The following is a 26,884-nucleotide window of genomic DNA, read 5'->3' as shown; positions in this document are numbered from 1 at the left end:
ATTCTTTACACAGCGCTTTTCACAGTTTTGCATTGTTGCAAAGCAGCTTGACAAAAATATTATACATTCAGTATTACTACAGACAGTATAGACACAGGGCAAATAGTATGAAAAAATAAAAAATGAATATATGTGGTAATAGTGCAATTTTTATATGTAAAATAATGATACTAATTGTGAAATCTGTCTAATTAGACACAATTCTAATTAAACTGTTATTGAATTGGTAACAAGTACTGTAGATAAAATTGACCAATTATAAAAAATATATAAACCAGGATGTTTCAATGTGCCAAAAAATTATAATTTTGTTGCATCAATCTTTTTTTTTTTTAGGGACAAGTCAAACCCACAAGCATTTTAATCTGTTGTCAGGCCTGTCTCTAAAATCAGACGTTGTGATTAGAATTTCTGACCCTCGAAACGTCTAATCAATAGCACTATAAGCAATGTTTTTATTTTTTGTACAACCGTTTGTAGAAACTGGCACAATAATTATTTTTTTAATCACGGAAGACCTTCCCATTGTCAGCTCAATCACAGTCTCGTGACAGGGCAGGTGGTCGATTGTTGGGACACAATAATGAAGTCCTGCTGGCAGTTTGTGATGATGCACCTAATGCTTTCTATGCATCATCATCGCTGCCATAAATTTCAGTGCCATGTCCTCCCTGTCAGCCACTATCTCCCGTCATGAGCGTTAAGATGTTGTGATGGTGATTTCAGGGGAGGTTAAAGGCCAGATAACATCTAATGTCAAGCATTCAGACTGCTTTACACAGTTGAACTTGCTGGCTTCTCATGTTCAACTTGTTAAAAACGAGTAAGACGTATGACTTAGTATTTCTGTGCTTGATACAATTCCCCAGCACCTCAACTTCTTTTGAAAAGTTTTTATTAGTCTGGATCCCCGTTTCGTAACAGGGATCCCATTCCTTCAATTCTCCCGGAAAAGCAAGGCAAGGGCGAACCGACGAGCGCGACACGCTTACCTGCTCATGTTAGTGAAGTTAGGTTCGTCTGTTTGTTCACAGCATTTCAAAATCGTTTAAAACTGATAGATGCTGCGGTTCCAGTGCTAAAAGATGCCAGACTTGAACTTCACACAGTATGTCAAACTAAGTCATATGTTTGTTCTTTGTTTGCAATCGGTGTGTGCGTGCATGATGTAAAAAACACGAAGGGATTAATGCAATGATGTGTTGTGTGCTCGTGCTGCAGCAGCTCGTGTTTTTCCAGAAATAATCGTACAGCTGTATTTCTCTTTTGTAAATTTGATCAAACTAAATACTCTTCGAAGATATGATGTATGCAACACTACTGTATAAGTACTCAAGATTAATATGAGTTTGGCAGAAACGGAGTGTGTTACCCGATATTTAATCTTCTGGTATTCAACTCTGCCCCCATTATTCAGTATAAAAAGACTGCGTCTAATAGCTACGAGGCATCTAAAGACAAATCTAATGCTCAGAGGCAATGGGGTTACTTACAGAAATAGCATTAGACACCAACATTCCTTAACAAAGCCAGAGAGGAAAGATAGATAAAGACAAAAAAGGAAGAAGTAGAGAGGCTATTAGGAAACCCAAGCTAAAACAAGCTTGGTGAGGAACAAACGAGATTAAAAGAGGGCATGTTAGCACATAAATGTTTTTTATCTTCATTTGATCTCAAGCTAATATGGTAACCCATTAGGCTTTTCATAAGCTACAATAGCTGTGGCCTAGAAATACATTCTCGCAAGCATTTAATGAACCGAATGAGCTATGATACCGAAGCACAGCTAAATGTATTATCTCAAACATCTTAATGGCGCTTCAGACCACGGAGAGGAGATCATGAAGCTAAATGTTTCTGTTGCTGCACATTCTCAGGTGTCCCAAATCACACTTCAGCAATGAAGGACTCTTTTATACAATATTTACTTCAGGGAAATCACAACTAATCAAATGATTACACCTTCTAAAGTACACTTTCATCAGCCCCCTGATATATCCAGAGAGGATTCTGCTTGCCTGTTTAACTAAAGACATTTTTGTAACACAAGCAAAAAAAACTTAAATATATTATTTAATTAATAAACAAAATAATATTTGACAAAAATATTTACTAAATAAAAAAATTATACAATTATTCAAATAAATACAATTTCCATTACCACCATATAATTAGTGTTTCGTAGTAATTTTCCTGCATTATCACTACAAAGCAAAACAATGATGTTTGTAAATAATGTGCTTTCTAACAAACATTATTTTTGTAAAAAATGTAAAAAGGCTACTTCAAATTTCTATACTCCACATTGCATGCAGATAAAGTGGCTTGCAGGTGGCATGCGGATATAATGCATGGTTTTGCTTAGAAGATCCGCATGCGAAACAGTTTAGTGAATTCACCCGACAAACCTTCTATATCTATCGCATGACCTTCTTTTGGGATCTAAATTACTGCCTTTTGATGTAACTTGGCCTGAACCAAATCCAGTGTCTTTTTTTAATTAAGGAGTGAAAAAGAACAGCCTTGTTGTGGTTGTGTTATTTCTGCCTGCATGGCCTCAATGGTCCTGCAGTGTTCAATAAAGTCTGGTTTCAGTGGCAGATGCCTGGTACGAATCATGTGATCGGACAAGTATACATTCCCGTTTCCAACTTAACTTTCTAAAGACACTGTTTATTTTCTGCCCAGACTGACACTAACACGCTTTATACCACATTCAATGAAAACAATACGGGCCATCATGCACCACACTAACTTACTGGTGTGTTAAACAGATGCTGAAGCCCTGATTTTTTGACACACATATCTTCTCATTACAATTCCCCAATACACAGCGGAAAAGGCTGTTGTGATTCTACTGTAATTCAAGAATATTTATGATAAACCAACAGAACAGAACAAATGGATAAGGATAAAAAACAAACTACTCTTTCAAAGTCAGGGTTTTGTTTTGATCCTGTTTACACTTCAGGCAGATGGATCATCAATTATTTAAAGTCCCTTCACTTTTACCAGGTTTACATGCATATATTTACTCAAGCTAAGTGAGAACCACGGTCACAGAAGCACGAGTAACCCACAAACATTAAAAAAATACATCACATTTACAGAATTTCTCAGTTATGGGCACAGAATATTACAATTAAATTCTTTAAAATAATTTAAGCCAGTCGCTCATGCATGTGTTGCAAAGCAACACACTTTATAAGGTTAATAATAAATTTGAAATAAATTTGAAACATTTGTATACTTTATTCTAATGAAAACGAATCTGTAGAAGTAAAAAAAAGGTTTATAGTGATCAATAGGACAGATTTAATATTATATTACGGTTCAGAAAATAATATAGTATTGATCATAGTTCAATTCCATGTAATTATCCCTAATCATATTTTTTTCTTATTTGCCCTTTAACAACTTCTCAAACTGCGGATCTATCAGTTACAACATTGTTAAAATTTCCCAAGACATACAGAAAATCCATCCCTGCTTTCTTATCGGTCTGAACAAACAGAAAGAGAGACACTTGTCTGTAGTGACCCGACTGTTCTCGGGCTCAGCTTTTCTAGAGGCTGTGTGTTAGGATTCAGCATGCGGCTTTAATCTCATACAGTGCAACCACCTTGATAACAGCCGAACAAAAACAGTTTTTCTTCATTAACAGCCATAAGATCATCAAAGCAATGTGTATCAATGCTTATAGCCCCGGTTTCACAGGAAAGGCTTAAGACTAGTCCCAGACTAAAATGTCTGAACTGAGAATAAGTCTGTGACATATCTTAAAATATGTCAGTGCCATTGTTTTGACTCAAGATGCACATCAGTTATGTTTTTATCTAAGGCATTTTAATAAAGGGACTTCAATAACCTAAATTAACTAAGGCATAGTCCTGGTCTAGGCTAAGCCACGTCTATGAAACCAGGCCTTAATCACACAAAGAATGTGTTTAGTGTATAGCAGTTATGAATATTTAATAAAAGGGATGATAGTTTGGAAGTACTAAAGAGTAAGAAAAACTGTGTGTTTAATATGGATGTCCCTGACTATGTGTACAGTCTACACAGCGCAGTATTATACTGTTATAATGACAAACACACAAACCAGAGACAGATAAGCGAAGAAAAATAAATCCCTTATATATAAAAAATGAATAAGAAATTATAACATCTACTATAAGAAAATGAAATACAAAGAGCCAAATTTTGAAAGAGATCATGTTACCATCCTGAGAAATATTAGTCGTTTAGCCAAAGCCTTTAAATCTATATTATAGTCAGATTTACTACAAAGTTATTAAATGTAATGCTAACGAACATTTTTGACAGATGTTGACTTAAAGCAGATAGAAGATGTGATTGTATCTCTATAGCAGAAATAGAGAACAGTTGCCCAGGAGCAATTCCAAGATGGCCACTGAAGTGACTTGCATTAAAGGGACTTTGCATTCGCAAACAAACTCTTTCACCCATAAAGGTCAAATATATCCTCATTGCAACATTACTATACACTCCTTCCCCTGGGCTACATAATCTGATTTAAACAAAGTGGATGTGTAGAAGCAAGTTACATACATACAGTATATGCTTCTTTCATGTTACTGTACTGTACGGATGAGCAGTGTATGTATACATTTCAAATCTTCAATATTTCACAAAGAAGTGTTGGTTAACATGTAACCACTAGGAGGCGCCCAATATGTAACTGGCAGGACTTCAAAGACTAATATGGATATACCTTAAGTATGTGTATTATCTAATTTATTATTGACACTAATGAATTTATACATAAAGTAAAACCATATTGATTTACTTGCTAAGCACAAGAACACAGCGTGTCACAATCACGAGAGAAATCAACCCGGACCTTGTTTCACTGAAGCCTCAGAAGAGACATTTCACAGGTGATGTCGGCAAGTCAATAAGACTGAAGACAGAATATGGCAGAAAAACATTATTAACATATTACCTATCAATAATTGGCCTGGAAACCTTTTTTGATATGACACCGACATTTAAGGCAAGTTCATGATTTAGATTCTTGCGACGAGAAAAGCGCAGATGTGCTGCGATCGATTCTCCCAGACAGCTAAGCATGGCACAGACAGAAGCCTGGAAGAAAAGACTGTAATTGAAAGGGTCTTTAATGTGGATTGGCTGGATTGTGTGTGACCCGTATTGTGTTTGACCCAGAGTGTGTGTGCGAGCGCACGTCTAAGTATGTGATCTCTCCGGAATCTCAAACAGATGCTATGAAGTTACACAGGAGACTCAAGAGAAACCAGCGAGGCCTGTTCCCCGTGTCATCATTTCAGTCATGTAGAAAATAAATATATAAGCGAACGTAATGACTTTAAGGGTGGGCTTTTCATTATTCATCATCCTTCATGCAGCACAGCCAATCTCCCAAATGGCCTCCCTTCGACTCTCAATCTTTAAAAATGGATATAGTCACAACAAGCACATACATCTCTACTGTAATGCCCCTCCCTCCCCATATATACTACACCACTCCATGGGTGCTTCATCATGTGCCTTATAACCCTGTCAAGAGAACCCTATTGGCGCCTGATGCAAGTTGTTTAGCGGTGCTGATTTGTCGCACAACACCGTGCAAATATCCGAGCGCCTGAAAGGAAACATTTCTCAAGCTCTCAAATCCTTGAGATCCCCTACTTTTTTACAGTTACGCTCCAGCCTGGGTGCTATATTGAAAACCGTCTGTATAAATCAACTGCCATTTACAGCTTCTACCAGATGGTCACGGTTTGGAACTGCTGACAATTTTTTTTGCAACTGCTTAATTTTGTCAGGTACCTTAAAAATGTGATATCTCAAATGTGAATGTGAATCATTTATAAAGCAGTATGTTTAAAACAAGGGAGGAACAATGTAGTAAAAGTGGATTGCTTTGATTAAATACCACACGTCATGTTCATGTATGGATTCAATTATTGTTATTATTATTATTATAAGGAATTATTCATGAAACAATGGGAAAGATGCAAACCGTAACATTTTTTGTTAAAAATAAATAAACTCAAAACTCTTTCATCAACTTGCTTCAATTCGCAACAGAAAGCTAATACCATTATAATGATTTTTATGTTGAACTGTCGGATATGATTTTGCAGGAAATGTCAGTTTAATATTATTTGAGTTCAACACACATAAAGGTAAGTATGCAACTTTATGTTTCAAAAAGAGATGGTGATTTTGATGCAAAAGTTCTGGATTGCAGCTTTAAAGAGCACGTTCCCCGCAATCACATTTTCAACCTTTAGTTAGTGTGTAATGTTGCTGTTAAAGCAAAAATAATACCTGCAAAATGATAAAGCTCAAATTTCAGTGCCAAGCGAGATGTTGTCTTTAACAGAATTAGCTTTTCAAGGACTACAGAGAACAGCTGGATCGGACTACAGCCCTCTACTTCCCGGGTACATGAGGTCACCATTCCTCCACCCAAAGGAATACGACAAAAAAGGGGCGAGGTCTTCCTTAGAGACGTGAAAGAGCAGTGTTCGGTTATCAGAGATCGTAAACATTTTACTGAGCTACACGCTAAACTACTTATACTACTTAGATAAACTAATAAAAATTCTGCTACACACATTCTAAGATAACCAACGGTCAAATAACAGCTTCCATGACTTTAACATCGGCTGTGAAAGCCGTTTTGTGTAATACACCTTATATTGTGTGTGTGTGTCTGCCAATACCTCTAAAACACTTCTATGAAATGTCCTTTGAAGTCCTGCTTGCAAATGTCTTCTAGTCAATCTGCTTGTTTTATTATCCAACCCGGGTCAAATATAAAAAAGCAAAACTAACACTTCTGTTATTAGTGTTCATTAATATAACCGGTCTGACGCAATTCGGTCCGGTGTCATTCCCCTTACCATCGTAGAAAAAAAAGCGATCTCTAACAAAGATTGAAATATGTGAAATATAAAGCTTTTTTTTAATAACAAACATGAACATCCATTGCTAAACACCCAAAAAACATCATCAAAGCCTTTAAAACAGCCAAAAACTGGGTCCTTTAAGAAGTGCATGTGAGGTCTGTCCAGCAACCGAAGGGTCATCGCATCTTACTTGCAAATGCCATCTTCTGGGTCCTCCAGGCCAAAGCGCTGATCAAAGGTCAGCTGAATCCTGGAACCCTCTGTGACTGCCACCAGCCTCCACACTATAACTGTATTGCGAGGATATGTGTTGGGGAAGTCAGGACTGTGAATAACTCCATCCCCAGAGACTGTGAGAACCTTCTCATGTTGAGACTCTTGAACACCTACAGAAGAGAAAATGAACCAGAGGTGAGCAAAAAGTAGGTCCGCATGATCACAATTAAGTTTTATTTCTTTTCTTTTTACTAATAAAAGTAAACATCAAATACAAAGTAGCTCTAAGAATGTGTTCACACCAAATCAATTTTGTTCCTGCGTCCGGATGTGTCAAACACTAGGTGTCAAGGAGCACTTTGTGCAAATTTCTCTCTCCAGTTGAACCTGAGCAGAGACGCGGCAATCGTGCCCCCTGATGCATCTTTACATTGACTTTGTATGTAATTTACTTGTGCAAATGGCTTAATTTGTGCTTTATGTGTAAACACAGCATAACAGCATCACATCACATGCAAATAAAATGGATTACACAAGCAGAGCACTATGTGATTCGATTGAATGATGCAAAATAATTGACCACACAACGTGAGGATGAACCAAAAGGTCTCTTCTTTTAATGGAGCATGAATCAACTGAAAAACCTGATAATCTCATTAAAGCAGACACAAAATATATTTTAATATCTCCATGATTTTGTAATGTCAATACCATAAAACTGACAGAGTGATGTTCTACAGTTTGCCAACACAGCAACTTTCATACACAAAAGTCAATTAGACTCAATATTTTGCTTTGATGGTGCTTCACCATAATAGTTTGTCGTAATAAAAAAGGATTGTTAACAAGTAGCTATAAAGCGTTATTTACAGTGACACCACAAGTGCGAATGATATTTCAAACTACAGCAGTTTGATAAACAATGAAGCTGGTGTGAAAATCATTGTTTGGGGGGTGAAAACCTGTGAAGGCTTCTGGAACAATTGATTTAACTTTTTCGAGGTCTGGAGATGGTCTGAGGACAGTCAATGGGCTTTAAAGCCTGTGCTTCTGATTTAGCAAGGCCATGTTTAAACATTAGAAATGATTACACACTGATTTACTTTCTACTCTGTTATGACAAGCTTTAAAGATGTGTTGCTCCCTAAGGGAAGAATTAATAATAACTTTCTGAATAGAGGCACACCTTTACCTGCAGCTCTGCCAGAGTGAGCACAAAATGAGTCCCGTATCCGTTCCCATTTCCAAGTCTCTTTTCATGCCCATATGCACCTCGGCCAACATTTCACAATAGTTAACTCACAGCAATACAAAAGAACTAATAAAAACCAGCTTTAAAAAAAGCTTAGAAAAAGGTAGAAACAATTTGCATAAACGGATGCTTGTTTCCTGTTCAATAAAACGGTTATTGAATTCCAAAAGCCGATGAGTTCCACCTATCCTCTTGTCCAACACTCAGAAAGGATGTCTGATGTAAACAGACAGCTGTTGAAATTCAACACCAGTGCTGATTTTTACAGGCCTGTCACATTCAGAGCCCACCCGGGGGACACACACACAAATTTTCTTTCAAGCTTCGCAACCCCGGACACACGCACGGATCTGTCAAGCTGTGTGGCAAAGCCAGTGTCAATAGTTATTCCCATCTAACAAACTGATCTAAAATCTCTAATGCCGTTCCCCGTATACCTGAATTAAATAATTCCAGACCTTTTCACCTTAAAATGTAATACAAGACAAGCATTTTTTGTGTCGTAGGATTTTTAGTTATCAATGCTCAGAGGATGATAAGCCATCAACAAATGACAGCCATCGCTTTTTTCCAGAGCAAATGATAATTGACTTGTTCGCCGTTTTAGAGTTGAAAGATAGCAATGTAAACATTCACAACAAATACTGTGTTTGCTTAGTCAGTTTTTGGAGTTAGGATTGGCAAACTACTTTTTTATCCTTGTGTTGATAAACATGTACCAGCATCATTTAGTTTTAGTTAATCCAATTGATAAATGTTTTGCTTTTAGAAATATTTCTAAAATCTTATGTTGCTTGTTTGTTTGTTCTTTATTAAGATTGATAAGGTCACCATTCACTTTCACTGTATAGAGTGGTACAGAGATGATTGTTTTTGTAAGCGAGTTCCGGTTCCATCGCCTCAAGTCAATGTTTTTTTTTTATAATATTTTTTTTGTTGAATGCCTGAAATAAGGTTTGTGGTTGACAAAACATCAAAATATTTTCCAGTTTTATTCTATGACATAAAACACGGCAGTTATAACCCGCTCAGGATTTTTTAAAGATTCATTGTGTCTTAAAATGGTTGTTGCTAAGAAGTTGCTGAAGCGACAACATCCTTTGGTGGGGGCGTTAAATATCATCACACATAGAGTATTCACAAATGTAACATGGCCACAAACCTTTAAAAACGTGGATAAATATTAACTACTACTCATGTTTTAAAAAGTTGTCAGAGGCTTGGTGGTGGTGACTTGGAGGTCGAGAGACCGTAATGTAGTCTGTTTATACCATTATGTTAGCTTTCACTTCTGTAAAAACTTCTGTCTTTGTATAAAGGCTTCAAAACAGCAAATATTGTGTTTATTTGTAAATATTATCTTGATAGGCAAAACGTGTATCATATACCTTTGTTAATCACAGGTTATTTTTGCGATCTTCCAACAGTCTGTGGGTAAATGCTTTCCGTCGAGGGAACCAAGTGGTTCTAATTTCCATGTTGGCCTACAAAATCGTGTCATGTCTTCACCATTCTGTCTAGGAGAGTATAACCGTGACTGTTCTTTAAAATTTCCATTGTGCTCCAAGGAAGACAAAAGTCACAGATATGGAGCTTTCGGGTGACTAAATGTTGACAAATTTGTTTTAGATGAAATTTTCATTTAATGCTGAATGATGTTTCAGGAGTCAGTGGAAGATAAATAAATGTGAAGTGAACCTGTAGAGCTTTGGAACATTTTTGGGAAACAGCTTCAACCTTGACATCCATACCCACAAGAAACAGAAATCGGATCTCTGACAGCCTTAAAAAAATGATAAAAATGATAAAAAGGAACTGATTAGATCATCAAACTCATGTTTGACTAAAAGTCCGTATGACTTGTTTATAACATACAGAAGGAAACAACGAAGCCTGATAAAATGTTCCGGTGTAAACATGACAGCGGTTACTTTGATGTGTCTTCATGATGTTGTTATAAATTGCACTCATGGTAAGAGATGTGAAAGACAAATCATGAACCACTTTTGAAATACACACCTTTTACACAACCAGAAAAATAAATATCAATAATTGTGCTTGACATGCAGAAACCCAACATGCCCTGCAAACTATATCCTGCTTAAAGAATAGACACATTGTCAGTGTTATTAAACTAAAGCAAGACGGCTCCTGCTTTCTGGAGCATTTTGTGTGAAATCCAAACAAGAGAGCCTGCGGAGCAGTGTTGAACACCTCAGATCTGTTTGCAGCACAAGCCTAAACCCTTTATGGGCTCCGTTATATAAACAAATCAGGAGTTGGCTGCAGCTGCCAGTCTTTGATGTTTTATGAAACAAGAAAGAGCGAGCCTTTTTCAACATTTCCTCAGCATGTTACAGCATTTACCGAGCTGACTGACAGCTTCTTGTCAAGCTCTCTATTAATGTTGAGAGACAAGCCTTTTCTTTTTGACGCCAATGACCGTAAAAGTTGTTCATCGTTTTTGGAAGGTATAAGGTGCATGGAGGAGATAGTGGGTATGTTATTAAAGAAGCAGGTTGTTCAGTCAGGTTCCCAATTCATAGGGGTGAAACAATTTATGAAAAACTTTATCAGAAACGCAACAATAAAATTTGTTTAAATGGATCCTCCACCCAAAAATGAAAATTCTGTCATCATTTACTCACCCTCAAGTTGTTTCAAACCTGTATATAAATGTCTTTGTTCTGAACAACTGACATTTCTGGGACATCATTGAATACCATAGAAGGATAATTATTGTTTTCTTTTTTGTTCTGTTGAACACCTGAAGAATTTAGAAAAGCATACAGTTCTGGGACACCTCTGAAAACCGTTTTTCCCTACAATGGTAGGACACATTTTTATAAATATCTTTCTTTGTGTTCAACAAAACAAATAATAGAAGTTTGGAACAACTTTGAGGGTGAGTAATTCCTGACAAAATTTTCATTTTTGGGTGGAGTATCCCTTTTAGGACATGTGTTTACAAAATATACTTTTATGAAATAACACCATTAAGCCGATTCACATTTCGCATCATTTGTGCACCAAGATCCTTATTTTAAATGTAGTAACCGAAAACAATATTTTGGACTTTCGGTGGCTCTGTACATTAAATCTTTTGTAAGGTTGTTTTGATTGTAGAATTAATGAAATTACTCTCACTGTAAATCCAGTAAATCCTTCTTATAATTGCAGTTGTACGAGATCCAAGCATCTTCAATTCAGCTTCCTGTGAGGCGTGACCAATTCAATTGAAATTTCTCTTATTTAAATCTTAATCCTAAAAAGCCTGTTTTTCTTCAGCACAATTTTAGTAAAGCTGTTGGAACAAAGAATACTGAACAAAGAATAACAAAAGCCTGTTATCCATTAGCATTTCCATTTAAATCACAGACACCATTACTTGTAGCACACATTGTTATGAGTGATGTACTTATCCAAGGAACAGTGAGTTTTAGACACAGTTTTAAGCACGAAATGAAGCTCTTAAAACAGAACAGGGGCCCATTTCAATAAGGAGGTTCTACCAATACAGAATTAAAATATGAACTTCGAGTAGATCTACACCGAGATGCAAATCTTTGATTTTTGGTTTCAGAACAGCATATTTGAGTTGGTTCTATCAACTCTAGGTAGGATTACCTTGCGTTGAGCGCATTCACCACAACTATGATAAGCCATGATCAATGAAGATATTACGATTCACCATGTCAACGGAACCAAAAAAAGCAACATAGCGGTAGAAAGCACTTGAGAGCGAGGCACACTTTCCGCTCTGCATACAGTGGATTTACTAATGTACTGAAAATTTCAATTATTAAATACATAAATGTACCAATAACAAATAAATTAATCATTAATGAGTGAAACAACAGAAATAAGTTTTATTTAAGTTTTTAAATAATAAAAAATGTTATGTTCTAACTCCGAATCAATGCTCTAATGATAAGTGTGAGGCGTCATGGTGTATAGGACACCTGAAAGGCGTCACCTCTCGTATCCAAGTCATATTGATCGCCAGTTCGAACCATGTTCAAAGCAGATGTGGGTAGGAATAGTCATACATCTAAACGAATCGTTTATTACCTTTCACGCTTCATTTCTGAATTTTGTCTGTATTTATTCATGGACTTTATTTATACACTCTGTGTGATCAAAATGATGGCCATTATTGACTGTATTAATGAATGAATGAATGAATGAGTTACACCACTTGAGCTTTAAAAGGGGGAGGAGATCGAAATATACTCTGAGTTGACCAAAGAAAACCTGCTCCTGACCAGGTAAGGTTCACAGATTTACTGACTCGATTAAAAGTTACCTCTCTTTTAGAAACGGGCTTGAGTTACCTTGTTTTCTCGGGTTTGACATATCTCGCATTCTGAAACAGAAAACTCAGAGTTTCTCTCATTTTAGGGTTAATATACTCAGTTTTCACTAAACCTCCTTTCTGAAATGGGTGCCAGGGTATTAATAGATGCCTTTACTGTTAGTAATCATTGTAACACGTTTTTGTGGGCGGAGCTTAGGTGGAGTAATAAAGATCCCCCTGAATGCGTTACTAATGTAAGTTTAGTTTGCTTGGTTTTTGACTGACTAGACTGAAAAAAATCTGATTAAATTTTAACATGTATCGTCACTCACTGTCTAGGCCCGCGATCGTTTTTGTAAAAGTTAACTTTGACCCAAGGAACCTGACCGACCTTTACGTGTCACTTAATGGATCCAGGGACAAACTGACAGTATTAACGTTACCTCCAGGTAAATGGCCTGACATTTACCTACCAGACAAACAAAGTCTGTATAGTGAAGATAAACTGAGAGTGTATACATCTATAGATACCTGTGTGCACTACTAACAGTGGAAAACGTTTGAATAATGCTTTTACTTGAACACAAACCACATAACATGAGGCTTGAATTCTCACTGTTCCGTCTCCCTTTATACTAATGCACTTTGTGACAGCTAAAGAAGAGATGACAAACAGGTCCTTTATGTTTTGTTTCTGTCCTATAGTTAACAGCTAGTTGTATAACAAAGTTAGCTAGCATACCCTCTACGTTCAACAGTTAACGCAACGAGAAAAATAACCTTTTTAAAGTTTTTGATTTGGGCATATATGAGATATCTTTAGACACGCCCCGTCCCCCTTGAAGGTCAAGTTGATTGTATTTTTTATATAGCACCAGATCAAAAGACAAGCATTTAAGGTTACCTTTCCTATATAGCATGTCTATGCCTTGTTCGTGTATTAAACAAACTAAATAGCCTTATGTTATTTATCTTACTTACATGGCGGCATGTCATTTCTGTTTCTACATGGTTGCGCGTTTACAATCCTCCTGTCAAAATTCGCTCTCCTGCTCAAAATTGGAGTACAGAAAAGATGCAAAATGCGCTTCGTTTTAACCCTTTCTGCTCCGTGAGCGCTGCTTCTCCCGCCAAAGATGCGTCGCATAAAGACCTGCAGACACCAAGAGCAGGTAAATAAATTGACACTTTTACTGTAACGCTTCAGTAAACGAAAATGCAGGAGTAGTCTAATAAAGTATTTTTTAGCTGTCAGTCAGTTTACTGTTTGCTATATAGGTTTGTGACAGACTATAAACCATAACGTCTTGTATCTACATTTAGCATTAATGATATTAATATCTAAGTGCAAAACAAAACGAGGAAAATGTGGAGAGAGCTTGGGAAGCATTTATTGCTGGGATTAATATTAAACCTATAGCATAAGTTCAAAGTCTCTCTCTCTCCTAGAGTATTACTAATGGGCACAAAATAAAACAGAACATTTTGTGAACCTTCAAAAGAACGTTTACATTAGAAATAAGACATCCTTGTTTGATTTTTAAATTTAGGCTTGGTCAGGATTGAGAGAGGTTCTCTGTGTCTGTTCTGTGAGATGACCTCATCTCACTGGGTTAAATAATGTCATATAATGATCAGAGGCTGGCCTCCTGGGCACATTACCTCAAACATGACTTTTCCTTGACCCACCTCTCTTTTTTCCTCTCTCCTGAGGAGAACGCTACACTGATTAAGGTAGGAAGCTGAGCATGTATAAATAAGGGCTCACAGTGCTACCATTGTGCCTTGTTCGCATGTTAGACCTCCGACTGAGCCTGGAGTTTAAATATTAACCTGGAGGCAGCGGAAACAAAGACGGCACACACGTAAGCGAATGTGTCAGGATGTGGGCAAAGTTGCAAATATAAACAAAAACACACAGTGGGAAAAACAGGAACTCTTCACTCTTTGTAAAAAGTTCAAGCTAAGTGACAGAAACTTAACATCAAACATATCGGCTGTAGAAGTAACTTTATAATGTTCTATAACATAAACATGCTTTATAAAATGTATTAACCATTAAGGGATTTGGGAATTTATTAATGCACTTATTTTCTTAAACACTGCATAGTTTTAACTGCATTAAGCCCACTAAAATCATACAATAAACCAGGCTCACTATTCTTCAAAGTCCATTTAGATCAGGTTTTCACAAGATTGGGGTTCGGTGACTGCAATAATTCCTAAGCAAAGGAACAAAATCACCTCCATTCTAAACCCTCCTGTTGGAAATTTGGCATAATAGCACCACATTTCACTCCATTCAAATTTCCCAGTCGTCTGGCACAAGGCCTTGATGTCCGTATTCATTTCGCTCAAGAAGATTCATGGAGGAGATGTATGTTACCTCCCGTAACAGCATTTAACAGCATAACGTGCTAATGTTTCTGATTCAAGGGGACTTATTCAGAGGCTGTCTGTGTTTTAATCCCCCATATGTTAGATGTAGACTGCAGCCGGCTGGTGAAACTGTACCCCATGCTTACCGTTTCCCTCCCGTACATCCTTAAACTCCCCGCCCCCGCTTTTAAGTTGCTCCTTTACATCTGCTTATGATTAAGGGTTTGTAGCGGTAACTACAGGTGCTGTAAATTCCACTTCTGGCCTTTTCATATATAATGCTTTAAGGTTTACAGTTGGGCAGCACGGACATGGGAGAAAGAGCAGACACAGAAAAAAAGAGCCAGAGAGTATGGGAATGAGAGTAGGGCTGAGAGGATAAGTGGGGGTAACACAGCATGGGAATTTATCATACCATTAAAAAATAATTTGGCTTCAAAAACGTTGACTTATTCGGAATGTTAAAATCTGCTGCGCAGATGGACCGTTTGGAGACTCACCACAGGAGTTTGATGCTTTGACTCATTGAAATGCTCAGTTCTTGTTGGCCATTTAACGTCACTTAACTGGCTCACCTTTTTTTCAATAGACTGAGGAAGGTTTCATGTGAATGCATGTGTAGGGTACCCTGTGGATTACCTTCTATCAGGTCTTCAATTTAATTTTGGACATCCATTCTCTTATTTTTATCATATCTTATTCTACAGTGTTGCCGCTGTACAGACCTCCTGCAAACAAAGGCAGAATATAAAGCTTTTCAACAAGACGGGAATAAATAAGCAACTGATTTATGTCATGACTTAACCCAATGACACTGAAGTTCACACGCTTACTGTAAGATCATAACGTCTGGAAACCACTGATAATTGCTTATTTTTGTCTCATTTAATGTGTTTTTTTAATGCAAATTTTGCACATTTTATCATCATCATCGATCATACTGAAGGGAATGATATGCATCATTTTTTGTTAATTGGGACAGTTCCTGCAAAAATAAATTCTGTCGTCATTTACTTACACTCTTTTAATTTCAAACTCGTGTGACTTACTTTCTTCAGCAGAACACAAAAGAAGATTTTTTGAATATTGCTGATAACCAAAACAACAATGGCACCCATTTACTTCTATTATATAAACATATAACTTATGTAAATCAATGGAGACCACATTTTTCAAAATATCTTCTTTTGTGTTCTGCAGAAGAAAGAAGGTCATACAGGTTTGTAATGACAAAGAATGTGAGTAAAGAATGACAAAAAAAAATATTTTGGGTGAACTATCACTTTAACATATATATATATATATATATATATATATATATATATATATATTGCTACTTACACGCAAACCTGTTATTCAATTGTATTATTCAATATCAACTAAATATCAACTAAATCAGATGTTACTCTAGGCCTTAAGACACAGTACAACACAACCAATCCTACTCATTCCTCCAAATCATCTTACAACACAAATAAACCAAGTGCAAGTTCACGTGAAGCTGTGTGACCATAAGATTGCTGTTGTGTCATCACATGCAGAGTTATGAAATACTGCAGGCACTTCCCCAACAGCTGATTAAGATCCTAACAGGCCACCAAAACTTTCCCTCTTCACAGCTCACAGAATGAGGCTCGTCCATTAACACGTCCTCTCAGAGAGCTCCACAACATCCGTACATGCTATCGTATGACCAGAGCGACACTGGACTAACCCACTCGGTGGGTGGGTGTATGTAAGACTGTGTTCATATAAATGCATTTGGGAGACACTTGTCCAACAGGAAATTTGATTCTGAAGTTATAACTCTCTGTCTGCAGTTTCTAACCTCTCACTTTATGTGGTTCATGCCGCTAAAGTTTTAAAGCTGGCGTAACATACAGGGTTTCTGACAATCTCATATTAACCTTGAGTACCTTTAGAGTAGTATGCATACTTCGTATCTTCAAAGAGTATTTAGTTTGATCACATTTATAAAAGATGGATACAGCTTTACGATTGTTCATGAAAACATACGGCTCGTGCGGGGGAGAGGGGTAGGCTGAACCAAAGCACGTGCGCACTCATTGTCAACAAAACACAGACATCAGTTTCACTCACCACATGCGGTTCATGTCCGGTATCTTTTAGCCATGGGACGGCTCCTTATATCAGTTTCAAACGACTTCCAAATCCAGCGTTATATCCACAGTTTATATAACATTCATCACCCAAATGCAGTGAACAAACAAAAACCTTCGCAAACGTATGCTCTCTCTCTCTCCTGCTTACAAGTGAAAGTGACGTCTTAGCATGCTCCTTCTCCTGCTCTCCTGTGGCCGTGCCGCGTGCTTTTTCTGGGAGAATTGTCCAATTAGGGACTAAGAAAAGTTGATACGAAACAGTTTTATATGTTCAAAAGAAAATTTCCGAAACCTGTACGATCGCTGATGGAGTGTATTGAGCACAGAAATACTACATAATACGCCCAACTCGTTTTTTGACAAGTGGACCATGATAAGCATGAGAAGACAGCACGTTTAAAATGGTTAAGAAGTCAGAATGCAGGACACAACGTTGTAGGGCCGCTTTAAGCTTGAGTTCATTACTGTTAAAATGATCATCAGCTCAAGTATCATCTGGGCAGTACATTATTTCTCAGAGTCGACTTAAATTAGGCTCTAGGCCTATTCTAAAGTTAACTGCGACAACTGGAAAAACAAAAGCATGTGGAGCCGGGACGCATTTGAAAGTCTTGCAGATCCCCATAGCCATTATGATGATCTAGGGTTACATTCATTGTTAATTCTTTAAAGATTTGTTTTTGTAGGGAAGCAAAGACCAATTATTTCTGATGGGGTAATATTAAGTCGGCTTGAAGAATAGAACACAGATATTTCTATTTTGTCAACAACTATAAGAACTTTTACTGTTACTGCACACTGTAACAGGACATTTTAATACAGAAATGAATTGACACACATTAAGTTCAGTGAGAGGCAAGCTACAATGTGATCTCATCACTAATTTGGATACCACCCTATAGTCCAAAAACAACATTTCTTAAAATGAATGAATCCGTATGGGAATACAGGAATTTAAATTTGCCTATTAAATCTAGTTAAGAATAATGGGAAGAAGGCGTCTTTGTGGCTTTTCCCAAACAAAAGCGCGTGTCTCTTAGTCAGTGTGAAAATGAATTGAAATAAACTTTTCCGACATGTAAGCTGCTTGCATTCTTGTGTTTGCGGTTCTGGCTACACACACGTCTTAGTCATGTTGCATGTAGACCACATCCTTTAACAATCTGGAGGTCTTCAATTAAGTAAAACAAATGTGTGTGTGTGTTATCCTATAGTGGATGTCTTCTATCCTGCCTGCCTGCCTGATGCTTACAGTACTTTCACCACAGAGCTCTGTTTACAGTTACACATAGCTTTGGTTCCCTGTAACTTACCTCTGACCAAAACGCATGAATTTGACGTGACATCATCTATGAAATACCACAAAAGTAGAAGCAATCGGACAAATAACCCTTCTAATGACCGGCGACCATCAAGTCTCACAGGACGTGAGTTAAATAAGCACCTTGTGTAGAGTTTTGAGTTTTAACAACAGAAAAAGAAGAACGTACTTAGAAAGATTTCAATGTCATCAGGGTGGGTGGCCCTTTCTAAAAAAAGTCTAATCTCATTAACCTGCTAGAAAAAAATCTTCACTGAGGATAACCTTTCAAATAACAGCAGAATTGCTGGCTGGCAGAAGCACATCATCCTTCAGAAATAACAAATGTCATATATGCACGTACTAAGAGCATATGCTCATATTAAATCTTTGATGCTGTCTGTCCAGAAACACACAGATGCACATCTGTATCAGGCCCAATACCAGATTTATACAAGACATCATCTCTTAAAGTTTGTTTTGAAGCACAGCTGTGCTGGTCCTCCTGTGGAATGGTTGCAAGGTTCTTTGTAATCCCATCTGTGATTATGTGTGATGCATGTGTTTGTGTACACGTGTGTTCTAACTAGGGCTAGGAGGATATATCGTGCAAATCTTATGCTCAGTATCTCAATGAATTACAGTTAAATGCCACCACATCCGAAACCAGATGGCGCTCTCGTGAAGAATCTCATAATTCGGGACACAGAAGAAGAACGATTCACACACGTAGTTCCAGTAAATGACAATGCTCATATTCTTTCGCTTTTCTTCAAACCTCTTCAGGTATTTTCATGATAAAAAAGGATATTCATAATGACGATTTTACACCAGTGTCGCTTTATCAAATGCACGTTATAAATGATCTCGTAGTGATTTTAGATCGAGCAGAGATTCCCGCTGATCAAAGAGCCGTAGTTAACTGAAGAGCTGTGCATAAAACACAGATCGAAGCCTTTGAATCGCAATATATATATCACTCCAGCACTACTAACATGCATGCTTGAGCTTTACAGCATCTAATGCAATTTTTCCTAAAAACATTTAGATCAAACAAAAGTTGCGACAAGAAAATATATTTAAACAACTCACTTTTTATTTTGTATGCACAAGATCATTATACATCTTACATCTTTTTGTTAAGAGTCCATATTTATTGTTACGGATAGCTAGTTGTAAAGAATTGACCGCATTTATTCAGCAGCTTTTAGAATTATAAACAAAATTTAAGAAATCTTGCAAATATTGCAATTTATAATAACTAATACAATACATGGTCTAAGCAGCAGAGGAGATTTAAAAGGAAATGCCCTTATACAGACAGAGTATTTTTAAACAGCACTCAATACTGCCACATGTTGAGGCATGCAATGACCAGCTGTTAGTGGTAAGCTACTAAAACGTTAACATATCAAATGCCAAGCCAAAAAAAGTTGTGCATTTCTTGCCAGGTAAACAAATAAACTGGTGCAATCCTTTCTGGTGCAAATATGCCATAACCCTACAGTCCTCAAGTCTTTTACTAATGTTCACATCCTGTCTCATAAAAGAGGATCAGGACAGTCAATATCATTTAACAGGCTGACCCCAAGTCTGACTAAGACCTAAACATACTCGCAAACACATACACGTAGTCTATACCATTTGCATTTACCAAGTGCTACTTGCTCAAGCATGCACACATACCATTAGAAGATAGTCCAAACATTTACCTAACTTGCATTCATGGCTTTACAGTGATAGCTCATGTAAAAATCAAAATTATGTCATTTAATCACCCTCATGTTGTTGATTTAATCTATCTGTGACTGTTTCTTCTGTGGAACACAAAAGGAGATATTTTGAGAAAGGTCTCAGTAGATTTCGGTCTTTATAATGGAAGTCTGAAGGGCGCCAATGTTGTTTGGTTACCAACATTCTTCAAATATCTTGTGTTCTGTCAAATAAAAAAGCTTTGAAATTGAGGCATAATTTGAGGTATAACCTTGAGTAAATAATAAAAAAAATGGTGTCCCTTTAAGGCTAAATGAACGGCTGAGGTTCTAGTTTCAAGAACGATCAATTGTTTTATTCTTGACACAAATACAAACCACAGCTTTTTAAATAAAACTGAACTTTTGAGATACTGTTGACTTGAACATGAATTTCTAACCTGCACCATAAACAAAAGACTGAAATATAGCTCATGGTAAATTACAACAAAGAATTGGACAGAATTTTAAGAATTTTAGAATTGAGAATCTTAAGAATTATAAAGCTTTCTCGCATGTGCTCATTCAGATTAAGAAAGCCGTTTAAATCTAAAAATAAAAAGTCGGAACACGTTGTCTCTGATCGCCTTTTAACAGCCTACACACACCATTAAACATCAGAGTGACTTGATCTGTCAGACGCTTTTTGTTAGCGTTGACTAATAACAAAACAACTGCACAATCACGCGTGACTAATACGTTCCAAAAACACCCAATTACACCATAAAACAACAGAATAATAGGAAACATTAAACAAATGAAAAAAACTAAATTGGTTTCTGACTATTGATGGAAACTTTTTATGAGAACATGCACAGAAAAGTTTTTCATCAGTACAGGATGTGTTCTCCCTGGGAAAACAAACCCACAACGTTTGCATTGCAATCAGTCCTAAGTATTGCAATAAAAAAATCTTTTTATAGACAATTTTTTTGACAAGAAAACTTGTTTAATCTCATACGGTAATGATAGCTGCATGGAATAACCCAGGTGTGTTTAATTGCTTGGGTTACTAAAAAGAGCTACAGATTATCGATGATTGGTTTTAATTTCTTTCAAATCTTTTCCATCCTCTCTTTGATTTTGTTTATCTTTATCCAGTGTAAAAGGCTAATTTTGACGATGGATGATTTGACTTCATCCGTTTAAAACACACTCAAAATGTTAAACTCTCCGAAACACCCCTGAGGTACAGAGACCAGATTACCAAAAAAGAATTTCTGCACTGTTTCTGTTTTCCCGGAACCTTCATTTGGTGCTTCTAAAAACAGCATGTTTTGCTTAAACTATGCAAAACAAAAAGTCTATCCATGATTAAATAAATGTAACTGCACCTGGTTTCTGCAAGTATGGGCATATAAACCAGGTGGTTTAGCTATAAGGCGGGGAAAAATGTTTGTTTGGCAGATGTAAAAGAGTCATGCCCGTCTATACTGAGGAGGCATGCACACCATCAAATTTTGAAGCCAAGCAGATTGTTAACTTCCAAGCTATTTGTATGCCTGAAATTCATTTCATAATGAGTTAAAAAATGTGTTTGACCTTTCACATTTCATTTGCTTTAAAGGTCCATTGTGTGACTTTTTGGAGGATCTATTGACAGAAATGCAATATAACAACTATGTCTTCAGAGGTGTATGCAGACCTTACATAACGAAATTTATGTTTTGGTTACCTTAGAATGAGCTATTTCTATCCACATACACCACGGGACCCTTTTGTGGACTTCACCATGTTGTTTTAACAGTAGCCCTAAATGGACTTTACAGAGCGTTTTTCGTAAAATTACATTATGTCGTTCGGCGTAGAATTGAAAACGTGACGACATCTTAGTCTTGTGTCAGACACCGTAGTGTGTCGAATGGGTGGGGTGGAGTGAGCCATTGGTTGCATTTAGCAAGATTACCACTAGATTTCATAAACTTTAACTTTAAACAAAATGTATAATTAAACCACACTCATGTCTATAAACTTTTTTCCCTGACACTAGACTCCCGGGCACTAATTTTAACACAGCAAAGTGGAAAAACTTTTAAAATAAGTCAATTTATATAGTTGATATAGTTAAACTCCATCATTGCGGTCACAGGTGTTTGGACTGAGATGGTTCCTTATGTTGTTGAGTAATGCAATGTGAAACCTGGACACACACTCAGTTGTGCCAAAGAAATAAATGAGGGCTGTTTCTGGCATCTCATTAGCCAGTAGGGCTTCCGGCCTGAATTAGTGCTGTCATTTCACTGAGCTAATGGGAGGCTTCTGAACAGATGTCCGATGCGAGGGGGGTTGACAATTTCACCTTCAGTGCTTTATGCCTGATTTATCTCACCTAAGTTGTTGTAACACGTGATGCACTTTGCTGATCACCAATCACCCTGGAAGTCGTAAAATATGCAATGGCAAGATAGACAGGTTGGAAAATCACATTCTGATATACCTATATTAACCCTTTGGTTATATTTACAGGTGGTTAAAAGTTAAAGGTCCCTTTCCCTGCAATCCCATTTTTCCACCTTTAGTTAATGTGTAATGTTGCTGTTAGAGCATAAATAATACCAGTAAAATGATAAAGCTCAAAGTTCTGTGACAAGCAAGATATTGTCTATAACAGAATTCGCTTTTCAAGGACTACAGAGAACGGCTGGAATCGGACTACAGCCCTATACTTCTCGGGTACATGGTGTCACTATTCTGAGTGATTTAATAAACCTCGCCCACAGGAATATGCCAAAAAAGGGGCGAGGCCTTCGTTAGAGAAGAGGAAGATCCGCTGGAGTAGTGTTTGGTTATCAGAGATTGTTTATGAATGAGCTACAAGCTAAACTACTTTCACTTTCATCACACTCCTACAGCTGGTAATAAGAATTCCACTACCCACATTCTAAGATAACCAACGGTCAAACAACAGCTTCCATGACTTTAACATCGGCTGTGAAAGCTGTTTTGTGTAATACACTGATATTGTGTGTGTGCCCATACCTTTAGAACACTTCTATGAAACGTCCTTTGAAGTCCTGCCTGCAAATGTCTCCTAGTCAATCTCTTTGTTTTATTATCCAACCCGGGTCCAATATAAAAAGGCAAAACTAAAGTTTCTGTTTTTAGTGTTAATTAATATAACTGGTCTGATGCCATTCGGTCCAGTGTCATTTCCCTCGCCATAGTAGGAAAAAAATGTGATTGACAAAGATTGAGGTTTGCACATGCAATAGAAGACCTTCGCTACTGTTCGATCTATCCGCATGTTTTTGACTAATAAAGTGATGTTGAGGCCATTGTTAGTGTTTATTGCTAAAGCCAAAGTTAATGAATACACTTGCACTGAGAGGGGGACTGACCAATCACAACACCCTGAGAAGCAGAAGCTTGCTGATATGGTATGGGTGGGACATCTTCACACACTCCAGAGCCATTGAGAGAGAGTCATGTCAATCCAATTGAACGTTTTTTTTCACAGCAATGGCGGATCATGAAGGCTCTCAATAGTTCCCGGAAGTTACTAGTTACGCAATAGCTGCGACTAAACAGACCGATTGAGGTAATCTTCTAACCAATTTAAAGACGAAAGCCATTTAATGTATAAAAATTTAAAAAATAAAGCATTTAAAGAGGAAACATCATCTATCTGTAGGATCCATGAATCACGTGACGCTCCAGCGTTTTGGACATCTGTTGGCAGCACTCTCTCTCTCAATTGCTCAGAGATGCTCTAAGCAGGGAACCAATTATGACAGACCTGGTCAGCTTTACCAATCAGAGCATTTCGGATGGAGGGACTTTATATATACCTGAAGAAATACAGACGTTTTGTTAGAAGAGGGACAGCAGTAAACAATAGACTTGAAATAGGTGAAATATAAAGTGTTTTTTTAAATTAGAAACATGAACATCCATTCTTAAACACCCCAAAAAACGTAATCAAACTCTCAAAAACAGCAATATAATGTCTTCTTTAAGTTTTGTGCATTGGTTAATTCATTGGCATCCATTTCTCTTTTAAGTTGGGTATAGCCATTACGTCACAAGCTAATGAGAATTTAACAGTGACTTAGATATTGGACACTTAATTTAATGGCCTTCCAAATGCATAACCTTCATCCCCTATCTAAAATCAAATGAGAGGAGACAGCGAATACAGCAGGAGCTCTACGACTACATGACAGCGAGTCATCCATGAGTAAAAAACCCTTATGACACAGCACTTTCCTGTCAATACATTACAAGTCGTTATTCTGTGGCAGTCCAAGTGAATCATCTCGTATCTGGCCTGGCCTGCATACGGCTATAAATCACAACCGGCGTCCATCTTAGCTGACAGCAAGGCTGCTGCAGCTGCACCTCCATCTGCAGGCTGAGAAATGAATCTCCAGTCTCCAGGGAGATCGCAAGTGCCATGCCTGACACCAGCATCTGTGTGGTGTGTGCGGAAAACCTATTTGCGCTGAGGCAAAAAGCCAAGCGTTCTTTGAATACCGCGTGTGATTGAGTTACACACGCTGGGTGTGCGACTGGCACGCCGTCTTAGATCAAATGGCGTCATGTGCGATAATGCAATCTGCCTGGCATGGGGACACTGGTGCTCGGCCGGCGACAGGTGTGCCACCACTTTTTTCAAATACCGTAACCATATTTCACCAGCGAACATAGTACTGCTGACAGAATAATGATGAAGCTGTTGGGTGCCTCATTCCAAAACATCTTGGCATTCAGTTACAGTTTCTGAGAAATCTTAAGTTCTGCATGAACTATTACTAATCAAATATGCTGTGCTGAATTTTCCATTGAACAAAAAACTACATTTTCCGCACAATTAAAATCAAGTGAAATGAAGAGTGGGGTGCTTTTTGGAGCTTGACCACCTGGGTTACGATAAGAGGAAGACAAGTGTTGGACTGGGAAATGACTCAAGCTAGATTTCAACATTGGTCACCTGCACACAACTGCACAACCCACCAGGCCACATCTCAAACACTACAGTATAGTTCTAAAAGATGAAGATCCTGTCAGTTTTCCACAATTTATGCCATTCATCATCTCATTCCTCCAAAAAAAGGAATGGACATATAAACAATGATTATGCTTTAGCAAACTCTCAGTGGCTAGTGGACGTATTAAAAGCAAAAACAAACATTTCACATTTTGGTACATTTCTAATGGACACAACTTTGTGTTTCACAAGAAGGAAGCTTTCGTCAAATAACCCATCAAAACAAAAGTCTTTTATTTGACATTGTAAGAACATTTTTCTAAATAATTCGGCCACAGAGTATATTTACTTACGTAAGTAAAAATTTAAGTAAATGTGCTAGTAAAATTATAAAAAATACTTCATATAATAAAAAAACATTACTTGCTAAGAAAATAGTTCTTAAATTTATGTAGATCTAAAACCAGAAAGAAAAAAAGAAAAAGGGTCTACCAGAAAAATAACCATAGTGATGTAAAGGAAATTTAATTACATTATGATGTGCTCCTATGCATTTGCTAAGTGCCGTAAGTGGTAAGCTAAGGAACACACACACGTTTTGTTAAGTGGGATTTTCTGTTTGCTCCGAAGCCTTTATAAACTGCAGTTCTAAACCTCAGCTGTAATAAAGAAACTTAAAATGTTTAACATCTTTTCACATCATGTGTTTTTGCATCAAATTATAGAGCATACTATCGATAACAGTATTGATAAGTACCTGTTTCGTTAAGCAGTATCGATATCAACAAAATCTTAACGACCCCATCCCTACCAACACATCCATCATATTTTGCTAATAGCGAGGGTTTCTGTGTGGGTTAATACACCCATTCAGCAGTCCCCCCAGTTTCTGAGAAGACATGCTGTATTGAGTGCTAAGCATATTTCAAACGAATGTCTCAAAACACCCAAACATATTGCCAATCTAACAAAGTCTAAATATCGGTAAACTTTCAAAGGGATTTTGAACTGAAAGCCTGCAACTTCAGTAGTGTTCACCATCATAGCCAAGAAAACGCCCAGTACAGTATAATTAATTCTCCAGATGCATGCTACGCATGTCATCTGCAACAATGCCAGGATATTAAAGTGACAGTAAGGGTCAGCTTGAGCTTTCGGTTATGCGCGGGTTTTCCATTGACGATGTCCAAATAAGCTTCACTCCTTGCTTTTGAGAAAGATTACAGATTTCTTATGACGTCTGACCGCACCTAAAAGCAAAAATGTTATAATTAAATAAGTGAGTTAGTCCATATGTGTGTATTCCCTGGAACCCTTAAAAAAAAAACACTCCAGGGTCAGCAAAAGCTATTAACTTGCAAAGTACAGAGGGTAAACCCGGTGTGCTAAAAACTAAAATACTTGAAACAAATTATGAGACAATATTCACTTAAATTAAAAAAAGTTAAAGGACTTGTGATAAAAATGTATACAGGGCCAGAATAGGTAAAACATCTTACAATAAATATAAAGCCCCAAAAATAGTATCACAACAGAGAAAGAGAGAGACCAAGCAAGATAGAATGAGTCTACAAAAGGGTGTGGGGCACCTTAAAATACCTCTCTGACAGCGAGCGCTGACATCTGCCAAGGTATGTAGACATGCCTTGAAGAGATAGGAACCAAGGTCAAGTCATCGCATTTACCTGCTGCCAAAATTCTAAGGCTTTTGGAATTCGGTGTGCCCTGAAAACAGGC

The 26,884-nt window shown here is 37.3% G+C and overlaps 1 protein-coding gene across 2 annotated transcripts in view; it reads right to left on the bottom strand.

Annotated features, from left to right (window-relative positions):
* The window catches only part of pdgfc (platelet derived growth factor c), a 40,851-nt gene that overhangs the window by 8,708 nt on the left and 5,259 nt on the right, over positions 1 to 26,884 (bottom strand). For both annotated transcript variants that reach the window (XM_056768910.1, XM_056768911.1), the window contains one exon: positions 7,093 to 7,288. In XM_056768910.1, coding sequence (XP_056624888.1) covers positions 7,093 to 7,288 — 196 coding nt within the window. The remainder of the gene's footprint in view (positions 1 to 7,092; positions 7,289 to 26,884) is intronic.

This window comes from Triplophysa dalaica, chromosome 16 (assembly GCF_015846415.1).
Source record: "Triplophysa dalaica isolate WHDGS20190420 chromosome 16, ASM1584641v1, whole genome shotgun sequence".
In the NCBI taxonomy this organism is placed as follows: Eukaryota; Metazoa; Chordata; class Actinopteri; order Cypriniformes; family Nemacheilidae; genus Triplophysa; species Triplophysa dalaica.
This window is presented reverse-complemented; position numbering and strand designations above follow the sequence as displayed.